Consider the following 12,783-nt stretch of genomic DNA (forward strand, 5'->3'; position numbering starts at 1 on the left):
GTGGTTGTCATATCAAATTGTCAACTATTCAATTCAACCAATTGTGGTTGAATACTTGAATTGTCTCCAAATGAATGAATTCAAAGGAAATTTGAGAGTGCTTTTCATCGTGAAGTGTAATAGCTGTTTAATTTTCCAATGCATACAGTAGATGAGAGTTAATTGATTACGGGTTGTGTCATTTGCATAAGCGCACTGCATTTAAAGGGAAATATCCTGAAATTCCAAGACTTAATCATTCCAAGAATTTAATCAATTGCAACTTCTTTTTTCAGATATTTCAGACAATCTTTCCCAAACAATTCTGCTAATATCATTCTTAATGTTAAATGTCTAACATTGATAATTCTATATTCTGAATCACATATTTGCACATTTAAGAAATATTAACACTTACATGTACACAAAAAAGAAGAAAATTAGCTTTATCAAACACTCTTAATATTTCTGCAACCCCTTTGTGTCTGTGTATCCATGTTCATAAGAAATATAATAGTAATTCCAAAGCTGTTTTTAAATGTGATGATATTTTCAAAAATGGACCTGTGAATGTAAGATAATGATATACAAAATTTACATATCAGGGCTTCGTACTTATAATTGCTCTGCAGCTTCTGTACGGTGCATAGACTTTCAAGGAATTTCGTCATACTGGGAAAGGCATCGTACATGTTATTGGTTCTTTTTGCAAAATATGTATTTGTTTTTTTGATGATACATGCCTGGAATGTATAACACTCGGGCACATCACATAGGCAGCTATGTTGGGATTTAATAAATCTGTACATCAAACCATATGAATCATTGTTTCATTGCATAATGCACAGGTTTCCCATTGTAATGTCCTCCATGATATCATCATGTGGAAAACCTCTTTATGGAATAATTTGCTTTGAAGCTGTCCTCCCTGAGAAATGTAGTGTTTTTAATAGTCAGGAGGACAAGACATGGATGTTGTAACCTCCCTTTTTTACAGGATGATAATGTGATATATTTTACAACTGGAAAACATAGCTGATAACCACTTTTAACTGTTGTTTTCTTTGACAGAGTTTGTGCTCATGGGGAATCGTTTGCAGAAAACACCAAGGTACAACCTGAGCTTCACACCTTCCCATTCCTCAACATCTCTAAAACAAGCAGCCTCCAAGTGAGTGTAGCATCATTACCACGGCAACAGAGTATCCCTCAGCCTGCCTGCTTTCTTCCGATCCACAACAAAAGGAACTTCAGAAAGACGAAGACTTTCAATGAATGTGAGACAAGTCATAAACATAGAAGCAGTGAGGAACATGGCAGTCCAAACTACTTTTGTGGCACACAGCCCAGTGGTCCTCCACAGGACAGGCATGACAAAGTGTATGGTTTGCAGGAAAGAAGTGAATCGTATGACAGGCAGAGAAGACAAAGCCGGGAGCTTCATGGTGAGAGTGAAAAGCCTAACGTGCACAGACAATTTCCAGGTGTTGGTGAGAGTGATTCAAGGAGGGGATCACTGGAGCAGGAGTGGGGATTTGAGGCAATACAGCAGAAAAAAGCTCAAATGAGGAACAGCAATAAGTTGAGGGACAGTCCTAAATTGATCAGGACTTTTCCGAGTGCATACAGGACAGAGTACAGCCAACTGCCGGGTGAGGCTGAGAAGGTGCCCGAGTTGTCCCAAAGTACAAGGTCAGAGAGTATAGAAGATATCTTCACTCCTCTCACATCGTTGTTAGATGTTAAGACCCTGAATACGGCAGACAGAATTCATGATATAGTGTGTGAGAATGTAAAGGAAGCAGAGGATATGAAGTACCATGAGAAGCTGGTAGAACTAGAGGAAGGTTTGTCATCACTGAAATTACATCACATACCAGCTACTCCTTGCAATGTGTATTGCACTCCAGAAATAGATAGCACTGAATCACGAAGCACTTCTATATGTTCAACAGATAGTGATCAAGGAATCGTTTTTACTGCAGGACCTTTGTCTGATGTCTTCACTTCAGAGTGGGAGGAGAATGAAATACTCCAATCAGAAAAGAAGGAAAAGCAATATTTAGAAGACTTAAGCATATACAAAGAGGAGGGTTTGAAATGTGAAACTGAGGAGGGATCGAATGATTTGTATGATGAGCATGCAGACTCTCAAGATCAAGGTTTGTCTGATTTTGATTCAAAATTTCAGTATCGATCTCATCTTGAAAGAAGTATACATATGACATCATCCAATACCAGCTTAGATTCATGCACCTACTCACACCTGCATGGGTCTTCAAACTCTTTGGTCTCCCTCTGCAATGAGATATGCCACCAGCCCAATGCTGATCTGTGCTATATACCCAGCGACGGTGCTAGAGTATCGGTGGAGGAGTGTGCAGCGCGCAGGCGACATGTGAGCGGGAACTCCCAGGATGGTTTTGAGTCGGGCAGGAGTGCCAGCTGTGAGACCCTGACAAACCAAAGTGCAATACAGAGTGATGGCAGTGAAAGTCAGCGTTTCAATGCTGCCATCTTTAAGAACAAAGCTCTCCAGGACTCCAACTCCGTCAAGTCTTCCCCTTCTTCTTCGCCCATGGCTTCACCGAGGAGGGCGATGCGCTCAAGAGCATGTGGCACAGGGTGGGCTGATGATTTCAAGCCAAATATTTCTGCTCCGTTCAGCAGTAACGGGGTTGTGCCTCCAGTGAAGGAAGAGAAAGAGAACTCTGAAAGTGCTTTTCAGTTTCCCCCACCAGACAAGGGAAAGTCTCTACTCAGGAATGTACTCAGCAAAACTCATCAAGTTGAAGAGGTTTGATTTCTTTTTCTTCTCATCACATAGACATTGAAATATTGATATTTGTTCAGTCTAGAAAGAAATAGTCATTGTTGATTCTTAACTTCATGGAAATTTTGGCAAAATTGATGACTAACAGTCCTTTCTGTAGTAATATCATTTACAAATCATGGATATGTTAAATCATAATGCTTATAAAAAAATCCCTGAATACAGATCAATGGCATCAAAGGGGAAGTTAAGTCATGTTAATTTGATTTTAATATATTCCGAGAAATGAGAGAATCAAATTGTAAAGGATTTTTTTTAATGTCAATCTATGAATAAAGAGACTTATGATTTGTTAAAGTTTTGATTTATTAAATCACATGCAAGCAGTTTTCCTACATTTGGTGAAAGAAATTATGTTTTGTCCAATTTCTTTAAAAAAAATGAAAATTACTTATTTATTCAATGTGCAATCATACACATGATTTCATACAACCTTGTCTGATTTTCCCTTCTGTCATCATGAACCATTATGGGAGAGCTGCTTGCATGAGATATTCAGTCATACCAAAGCTATGATATTGAATAACCCAGTTATTGTTTGGTGAATTATGGGAATTTTTTTTCTCATTTTTTCTTGTTTTATCAAAACCATCTTAACATCAGGGTAGAATTCCCTATGAATGAAATCTCAACAAATATTTTTATTATTCATCTTCTTTTGTACATAATAAATTATTCTTAGGATGACTGTACATTTTCTTTTCCATTTTGTAGGCTAAAACGGAGATAGGCTGCGTTGTTCCAAAGGAATCTGGTGCTAAAGCTTGCATGAGGAGATCCTTAGATGGATCCAGACCGTATGTGTTCCATCCAAGAACCGGTCTCCCAATCAATTCTAGTCCAGTAAGTATTTCTAATGCTAGTCCTCAGGGACCATTTCATCAACAGGCTGTCATGTCTGACAACTTGGTTTTTATTTGCTTAGAAGCACAGATGTCTGACTGTTACCATGGTAACTGTTAGATAATGACAATTTACCAGTGCTGACAACTTTCATGAAATGGTCCCTAGATTGCACAGATATCTACATCTAATTCGTTCAAAAGTGTATTCTCATTCCTTTTCCTCTCTATTGAGAAATGTGAAATGATACAAATAAGACAATTAAAAATCATTGGTTTTGAGTTTAGTTTTATATCATATACTAATGCATTACAGATGACCCTATGTTTTTCCCTACGATCTATTTTGTTTGCAATATTTTTTTTTCTTCATTTCAGGCCCCACTGAGGAAAGCCAAGACAACCAGTGACTGCCCTTCACTACTTAAACCCATAGGTCTAACAAGGTTAGAGCATGAGCATCTCTTTCACTTATGCAATCTGTTCAGTGTTTTTGTTTTATTACTTTAAATGATAAGATGTTTTAAGATATTTTGTCGGGTATTCTAAAGTTTTTATGGAAAAAAATACACAGTCACATGCCTAAATATGTTTTCCCACAACACTAAATGCTTCAAATATCTCTAGATTAAAAAAGTACCAACAGTTCTGATATTAAAGTTCATTTAAATTTTTTGTCTGAGCAGTTTTTAGGATGGAAAATTGAAAAGCTAAACAATCGATATTTATATTTCTTACTTTCTGGCAAAATGTTAAGTGCACCTATAAAAGTTCTTCTAAACTTCCATTTGTCTTATTTTAGCTCTCCTTCGTGCAATAATTTGGAGAAACCCAGCTCTTTGCTTCTAGGTCATCCAATGCGAATGCTGAGTACTAGTGCTCCTGCTTCTAGCTGCCTTCTAGGAAACTTTGAGGTAGGAAAGAGATGTTGAGTGCAAGTAAAGGTTAGGGTTGCAATTGTGACATCACATTCAGTTGTGGGTATGATGTGTTGATTCCACCATTTACGTTGTGTATTGAACATTTAATGATGTAACTGACAGACAGTATTTGTCCACAACAACTTCATGAGCATCAGTGGAACATGAGAGGCACGTCAAAATATTCCATGAAATCATCAGGTCGTCTCCTAGTTTGATCAAATTGGTTTTAAACGGATCTAGACAATATTTGTCATAACCACCTCTTTTTCGCCAATGTCATGAATAATGCCTTTGGCATTTAATATGAGCAACACAGATTATTTCATTTTGCTTATTAATGCTATACTATGTGATTGAAATGATTCATTTCCAGTTCAATATTGCTTACCAATTTAACCAAGATGAAACTAGTGAGTTTGCTTTGTTATTTTGTTGCATACAGCTATCCTCTCTTCTTGTGTATCATATTTATTCACAAATGCACATGTTGTTAATGTGGCAAAAAAAAAACCCAAAGTAGCATCTGTGCAGAGATGCAAAGAAAAACATCCATATTACTCAAGTAGCTTGATGGTTTTGTTCATCTGTATAATTTTATTTCTTTTTAATTTCTATCATTACTCTTGCCTTATGTAGGAGTCTGTACTGAATGGCAGGTTAGAGCCGTTGGGTACCATTGATGGTTTTACTGCAGAGATTGGTGCAAGCGGTGCCTTTTGTCCAAAACACATATGTCTACCTGTTACAACTTTCTTCTATAGTGTGTGTGATGACGATGCCCCATCTTCATATTTTGTAAGTACTAATATACATCCCTTTTTGTATCAGAAGTTTTTTTAAAGATAGGGTTAGGCTTTGGAAATTATCTGTCCAATGTGTCCATCTTTTTTTAGCTTTAAAGAATGTTGAAATCGATTGCCCACTAGAGATCTTATAAATGCAGTGATTGCATTGATAGACATTTATCTTATCATCGTATGAACAATTTAGATGTAGGGTAAACATTTATCTCCGATTTCCAATTAACTCCTGTTTTACAATTACGATTTCAGACAAGATGTCTTTTAAGCTAGTTGGTGATAATGCAAGGACCATTCCACTTCAGTTTGATACCTTGTGACTTTCATGTAGTATCAATGGTATCAATAGACAGCATACATTATTAAAGCGCAGTCGGTCTAGAAATTATATATCCCAATACACACTATTTTGACCATGGCTTTAGATCAAGCTTCCATTTCCAATTCCTAGTGAATTCATGGAATTAATCAGCATATTTTTATCCCCTGGATTACTTGTTATACTAATCAGGGTTTATTTTCTCCAAATTTCTCTTCCCATTAATTTTCCCTTTATAAATCATTATTTTAGAGCTAGAAAGGCATTGATACCCATGTTTAACAAAGGCAAATTTTTTAAAAAGGAGTTTATTCACATTGGTCAATATCAAATGCATGATAGATATCTACCTTTCGATATTGGGGCTAAGTTTTATAAAACAAGACAAGCCGAATGTGAATGATATCATTGCATGCAGCTGGTGATATTTTTAGCTCTTGATAACCATCTGATTGTTTTGCTTTTGTTTTAATAGGGTCACATTAACCTTGAGAGCCTAGGTAAAAGAGGATATCATGTGCCTAGCAGTGGCACGATACAAGTGGTAAGATAAACCATAACTGGTCAATCTCATTTGCATGAATTGACCCTGACACAAATAAGGTAGTTGGCAATTGGAAAGCATTGTTGACTATGAATGTATTTGGCATCCATACCTCTGTTTCCTGCGCTTACTTATTATAGGCCAGGGTATAACAGTCTGACAAGAATTATGGAGTAAAAAAATAGTGTGACATTGTGATGGTGTCGGGGTCTCTTGATCTACAGTATCGTAGACAAACAGGAAGGTCACAAATTTTCAGTTCAAAACGGGGCATTATTGATGAGTCATCTGCAGCTGTGATCCAGCCTCTTCTGTTAAACATCTTATTTGTGGTATGGCCAATTATCTGTTTGTTCCTGAACTTAAAAAAAAAATCATTGAAACCTTGTTAACTCAAGTTTGTTTCATTTCTGAAGTCAGTCATGCAACATAGGAAATGATTACACATATACAGTATTAAATGATAACTATACAAATAACTCCAAATGAATATACATTTCAAGCACAAAATGTCTTGTTTTGTTTGTAATGAAAATTGAGAAGTGCAATTTAAACAAAATGAAGGTAAACATCTTTAGCAATATCAACATATTCAAATTTTCAACCTATTTTTAATACAAATTAGTTTGTTCATACCATTATAGAGCAATCTGTAGATATCCTTAGATATTCAGATGTATGCACCATATGCAGATTCCTTGATCAAATCTGTCATATCTACTTGATGGTATTCAAATCTTTTTCTAGACCCTATTCAATCCAAACAAGACTGTAGTGAAGATGTTTGTGGTTCGCTATGATCTGAGTGACATGCCACCCAACTGTCAGACCTTTGCTCGTCAGAGGATCTTCTACATGCCTAGTGATGTGGACATCAATGATGAATGTGATAAGGAACTTCGCTACCTCATGCATCTAAGGTAGGACTGGTTGTATTGCTACAGGTCAAAAGGTCAGATACAGGGGTAGGATGTTCAAGGAGGCACGTATGTCCTCAAATGTTAGCAAAGACTCAATTGAAGGCATTAAATTTTAGGCAAGATCTCCAATTGCTGATGTGGTTTACGGTACACCATGTGGAGTGTTATAGAAGCAGTGGATAGAAGAAGAGAGGAAGTGGAGTTTTGAGAATAGAGTATTCTTTCTTGAGAATAGTCCTGAAAAGGACTGTAAACCAGAAGGAATGTTGAGTGAGAACAGCTTGAGTAGTAGAGCTGATGAGGAGATGCTGGCTTGCGTCGGCGAGTAGAGATGATGAGTAGTAGAGAGACTCGACGTTTCGGACAGGTTGACTGTCCGTCTTCACTCCTGAAGACGGACAGTCACCTGTCCGAAACGTCGAGTCTCTCTACTACTCATCATCTCTACTCGCCGACGCAAGCCAGCATCTCCTCATCAGCTCTACTACTCAAGCTGTTCTCACTCAACATTCCTTCTGGTTTACAGTCCTTTTCAGGACTATTCTCAAGAAAGAATACTCTATTCTCAAAACTCCACTTTCTCGCCTATCCACTTCCTCTCTTCTTCTATCCACTGCTTCTATAACACTCCACATGGTGTACCGTAAACCACATCAGCAATTGTACATGCCACCATGCAAACCTTCAAACAACATCTAAGATCTCCAATCTTCCTGCAAACTTAGTAAGACACCGTTCTCATTACAATCCTAAAACTAGTTTAGTGGAAAACAATTCAGGAAACCAGTTTGGAAGATCACTTTGCTGACGTTCCCATTTGATCACCCCAAAGTGGTTTTCAAAACCCACTTCATGTAAAGCGGTCTTGCTGCTACAGGTAGGCACATGTTTTGCGCGAAATCTATAACCGCAACATAGACATTCTACACACAGTGTGTCTTCGCAGATCGCTTCCTGAAGAATGGTTGTGTCCCACTTTGCTAAAACCAGTTTAACGAGGCAAATCAATCTTGAAAACTACTTCGCGAGGTGGTTAAAGAACTGCTTCGACCGTTCTCATTACATGTTAAAGTAGTTTTAAGGACGGTAATGAGAACAGGGTCTAATATACCCCCAAGATAAGGTATGCTTTATCACATGATTATTTTCAGTACTGCAGTTTGACATATTTTACCTTATTGTTCTAATGTAACCCTGCTGCATTTCCTTACTATAAAAACCTTTTTGTTTTGTTTTTTTCAGATTTCTGACGTCCAAGTCAGGCAAGGTCTACCTCCATACAGACATCCGTATGATCTTTGCCAGACACACCCCAGATCTAGAGTCCAGTTTTGGTACCTTTGAGTTGCGTTCCTTTACTGAAGTCCCCACTAACCCAAGGTTCTCACCAAAGAAATAACCCCTTACTGAGTCTTCATAAAGTCTTCAGAGGCTCCTAGATAGATAGGTTTAATAAATAGTGTAACCTGGCAGTGTAATTTCCTCTTTGATGCTGTTGAGTTGTGTTCCTTCACTGAAGTCCCCATAAACTCAAGGTTCTCACCAAAGAAATAATCCCTTACTGAGTCTTCATGAAGTCTTTGGAGGCTCCTAGATAGATATGTTTGATAAATAGTGTAACTTGGCAATGTAATTTCCTTGTTGATACTTTTCGAGTTGCATTCCTTTAGTGAAGTCCCCACAAACCCAAGGTTCTCACCAAAGAAATAATCCTTTCCTTGGTCTTCATGAAGTCCTCAGAGACTCCTAGATAGATAGGTTTAATAAGTGATGTTGGCAGGGTGAGTTCCTCAACATGTATGTTAGTACATCTGACTTTATTGCTTGCTGATTATTTCACAAAATGTTTGATGGATATTTTTTCCAAATTCAGGTCTTTAAAAAGATTAAAAAGATAGGGTTTTATTTAATTTGGGTTTTTTTTGGTCATCTTTTCAAGCATGAAATCAAGATTTTAGCTGATCTTTAACTACCCTCACCAGTCTCTCGCTCCTTCATTCCCTCCCCCACAGCTCAAGGTTACTAGCAGCCTGGTGGTTTATAGTCATATCAAAACTGAAATAGTGCTCAAATATTTTTGTACCAAAGACACTGCAATAGAGGACTGTGAACAATTCATACACAAAAGTAATGATGCAGTTACTGTTAAAAACAGTGTCAAAACTATTATACCATGCTAACAAAGCAGTTTGTGACTTAAGTGGATTTCTTGACAACTACAAATCAGCTCTTAAAATTTAAATCAGTTTCTTTGCATCAAGATTTTTCAGCTTGCCTTCTATTCAAATCAAACTACAAAAGTATTCCAGAAGGAACAAGTATTAAAGTGTCCCCGAAGACCTCGCTCACATTTATTATGTACATTCTTTCCTGATACTTTAATTTAACCAAAAATCATGGTCTATATGCTATCCGATAGTATCTATGACCAAGAACAAAATTTTCACTGTCCAGCCAATCTACATTCAATAAATAAATGACTGAGTCAAATGAAGGACATTTACACACCAACGATTTCCAAAGATGACCAGTCTTGTGGCCTTTTATAATGTATGCCAAACACATGACATTACCTGCCAAATGTAGACACAGAAGATTTCAAAGGGATTATATAATTGATGTAGAACTATCAGTTCCTCACAAGCCAAGAGTTGTAATATGTACTGGTATGCCATTTTTCTCACATGTGAAAGTAAACAATTTTACCAAATTAAAGTTATTAGACTTCAGCCAACAGTCGGCTCCCGTACCTTATATCAGGCATGGATGCAGAAGGGCAAAATGGGGCAAGTATCCCCTTCTTTTGCTCAAAATTGTGCATTGTGCCCCTTTTTGTTTAGAAGTGCCCCTTCCCTCATTTCGAGGCGAGGACCTTTTTTTTTCTTGTCCGAATATTGGAAAGACGTCGGTAAACTTTTTTTGTTTTATTGGATCAAAAATTGGCCCTTGACTTTGTTGAAGGGTATGGACACGTTGAGAAAAGTTTGCAGCATTAATTTTTAAGCCAATAACATGTCTGCTCATTGAAAAGAGATACTTACTGAAATCTTAATTTTCTCTAGGGAATCATTTTAAAGATGTGTGAAGCTACGATAAGTTTTTAAGAAAGTGCTTAATTTTTAAGAAATAATTGGATCGAGAAATGCCATCGCATGTCCTTCAATGATTGTCAAGGTCTGTAATCAGTATATTGATATAATATTTCTTAATTATTTTTCTCAATATTTATTACTATTTATCATCATCAATCACGGTTTGTAATTGTAGATCTTGCAAAATTGATATCCTAAAGGTGCTGGATACTGTATTATTAAATTTATTTATTTTTAACCTTTAGACATAGTCATATTTATGATATATATTTTCTTCCTGTTGCTTCTTTCAAATAATATTGAAAGTTTATCTCTTATTTGATAACTCCTTTAGAATCATTTTAAGCATGCCCTCTATATCAAGTTACATATTTTTTTTCTCTCTCTCTTTCTTTTTCTTTCTTTCCTTCTTCCTTCCTTTCCCACTTACTTACATTTTTTAAAGTGCAATTACTCTATGCCATACTTTTTAGTTAAGATTTAATAGACTTTATAATTGTTTTTAGAATGGGGTCTTATCATATCTGATTAGGTGGAGTTTGTTTTTTTATCCGAACATGCCTCCGTTTACACCTTTAATGTCACTCTCCATTTATAAAAAGGTTTTATTTTATTTCATTCTACAACAAGTGATAACTTAATAAATATATCAACAAAATGTTATTTGATTTGTATACAGCTGATAAAATGCCTTGTGTCTTAGTAGTTTACTTCTCGTCCATATAAATTTAACCGAGAACATTTATGAACATGTTAAATGCAGCTTATTTTGAATAATCATCGTGTTTCCAAACGTTTAGCTTTAACACAACAGAATAACTCAAAATATTGATTAAAAATTACCAGAAATGACTAAAAAAACAAAACAAAAACTGTTGTTTCTCTAGGAGGCAGAATCCTGCCCAAAACTTGGAGTGAAGAAAGAAAATGAATCCACTGAGAATGGCTCAGAAATTTGTCTTCGTACAAAATTTCAGATGTTTATTTTATCTGTCCACATTTTTGTACAAGAATCCAAGTATAAAAGGTTCATCTTTACTTCACTAAAGTTCATTCGACAAAAACAAAATAGTCAGAAATTGGGTTGAATGGAAGGGGTTAAAAATACTTTAAATCTGCATGTTTTTCATCTGAACCTACACCAATCAAGATATGAGATTCTTTCACTTCTTTTATTACCAGTACTTGCATTAGTGGCTTGCAATAGGATACTATCTTGTCTTTTAGATCGATCCTTATCATCTGACTGTTGATTGTCCAGTTTAATTGATATAAAATTTGAGAGGTATTGTAAATGCAACACATGTGCATGGTATAATTCAGTGAATATGAGATACAAGCAGCAGGCATGTACATGGTTGTTCTTTAAATCACATTGCAAATTTCATCATGTAACACTGTATGTACCACTTTTCTTGTGTAGTATTCCTTCTATCCTTGCATGATTCACATCTAAATTGTTTGAAATTTTGCTTCTTTTTAAATCACCATAAATCGTATCTTACAAGTGTAATATATGCATGCATGTGATGAGAGCACAGATAGTTGAGAGAGGCGAGGAGGATGGTGTATTTGTACAGTGTTACCTGCTAGGAATACATGTAGATGTATAGAAATGAACATATTGCTTGAGAGAAGATATCTGCACTTATTTACCTAATGGTTCTGTTGTTACTCGCTTCAAAAGAATGTTTCCATCATTTCTCATTCTTTTTCATTGTTGCCTCTGATTTATATGTGGCACTGGGAAATGCTTACTAATGAAAAGTCTACCTAAATGCTTTTCCTCTGGTTTGTATCAGTAATATTGCTGAAATATGGCAATTGCTGTATTATAGCGTATATGTCATTTAATTCAAAACTTTTTTTTTAAAGTGCATTCACCGATCATTTCTACAAGTTTTGATAGTTAATTTGAAATATCAGCAGTGAATACTCTGTTTTTAGTAGGACCATCTTTCTAAACATGGTGCACATACCTATATGAAATTAGCACATTCAGTTTTGGTAATGTGAATAGAAATAAATATTCTCAAAATTTATGCGTTTAAATATTGCAATAAGTCTTGCTCATCGCTATGAAATAGCACTGTTTTATGCAAGTATAACCACAATATGGTTTTATTGTTTGACAGGCCATAAAATCTGCAATGACTCAAATGATAAATGTCACAAAGGGGGCAGGTAATTTTATTCATCTATTATTTTTACAGTTCTGAAAACAACATTTGGAAAACATTGCCATTAAAATGTTAGTCAAGGTGATATTTTGCGTAGTAAGACACCTTTCCTCTCTAAATTGAAATGGGCATTTCATGTTCCTTCCTTTACAGTGTGTGATAAGGGATGAATAATCCTGACATAACATGATGTTTACCTTTGTAATGGCGGAACCCTCTTAGAGTATTTCTTATCTTATGGAGTATTGCAAGAAACTTGCAAGTCAATTTTAATTCCCCCATAGCAATTATAAGTCTTACAAATTTGCAGTTGATTGCTGGGCCCTGTCTTACAAAGGGTTGTGATTGATC

At 36.0% G+C, this 12,783-nt stretch overlaps 1 protein-coding gene across 2 annotated transcripts in view; it reads left to right on the forward strand.

Moving 5' to 3' along the window:
- Positions 1 to 9,041, forward strand: part of LOC121411273 (protein FAM214A-like) — a 48,118-nt gene extending 39,077 nt beyond the window's left edge. For both annotated transcript variants that reach the window (XM_041603900.1, XM_041603899.1), the window contains exons 5-12: positions 1,051 to 2,776; positions 3,527 to 3,655; positions 4,033 to 4,100; positions 4,457 to 4,568; positions 5,214 to 5,372; positions 6,172 to 6,240; positions 6,988 to 7,160; positions 8,403 to 9,041. In XM_041603900.1, coding sequence (XP_041459834.1) covers positions 1,051 to 2,776; positions 3,527 to 3,655; positions 4,033 to 4,100; positions 4,457 to 4,568; positions 5,214 to 5,372; positions 6,172 to 6,240; positions 6,988 to 7,160; positions 8,403 to 8,559 — 2,593 coding nt within the window. In that variant the 3' untranslated portion in view covers positions 8,560 to 9,041. The remainder of the gene's footprint in view (positions 1 to 1,050; positions 2,777 to 3,526; positions 3,656 to 4,032; positions 4,101 to 4,456; positions 4,569 to 5,213; positions 5,373 to 6,171; positions 6,241 to 6,987; positions 7,161 to 8,402) is intronic.
- Positions 9,042 to 12,783: the final 3,742 nt, after the last annotated feature.

The sequence above is a fragment of the Lytechinus variegatus genome, chromosome 3 (assembly GCF_018143015.1).
Source record: "Lytechinus variegatus isolate NC3 chromosome 3, Lvar_3.0, whole genome shotgun sequence".
Taxonomy (NCBI): Eukaryota; Metazoa; Echinodermata; class Echinoidea; order Temnopleuroida; family Toxopneustidae; genus Lytechinus; species Lytechinus variegatus.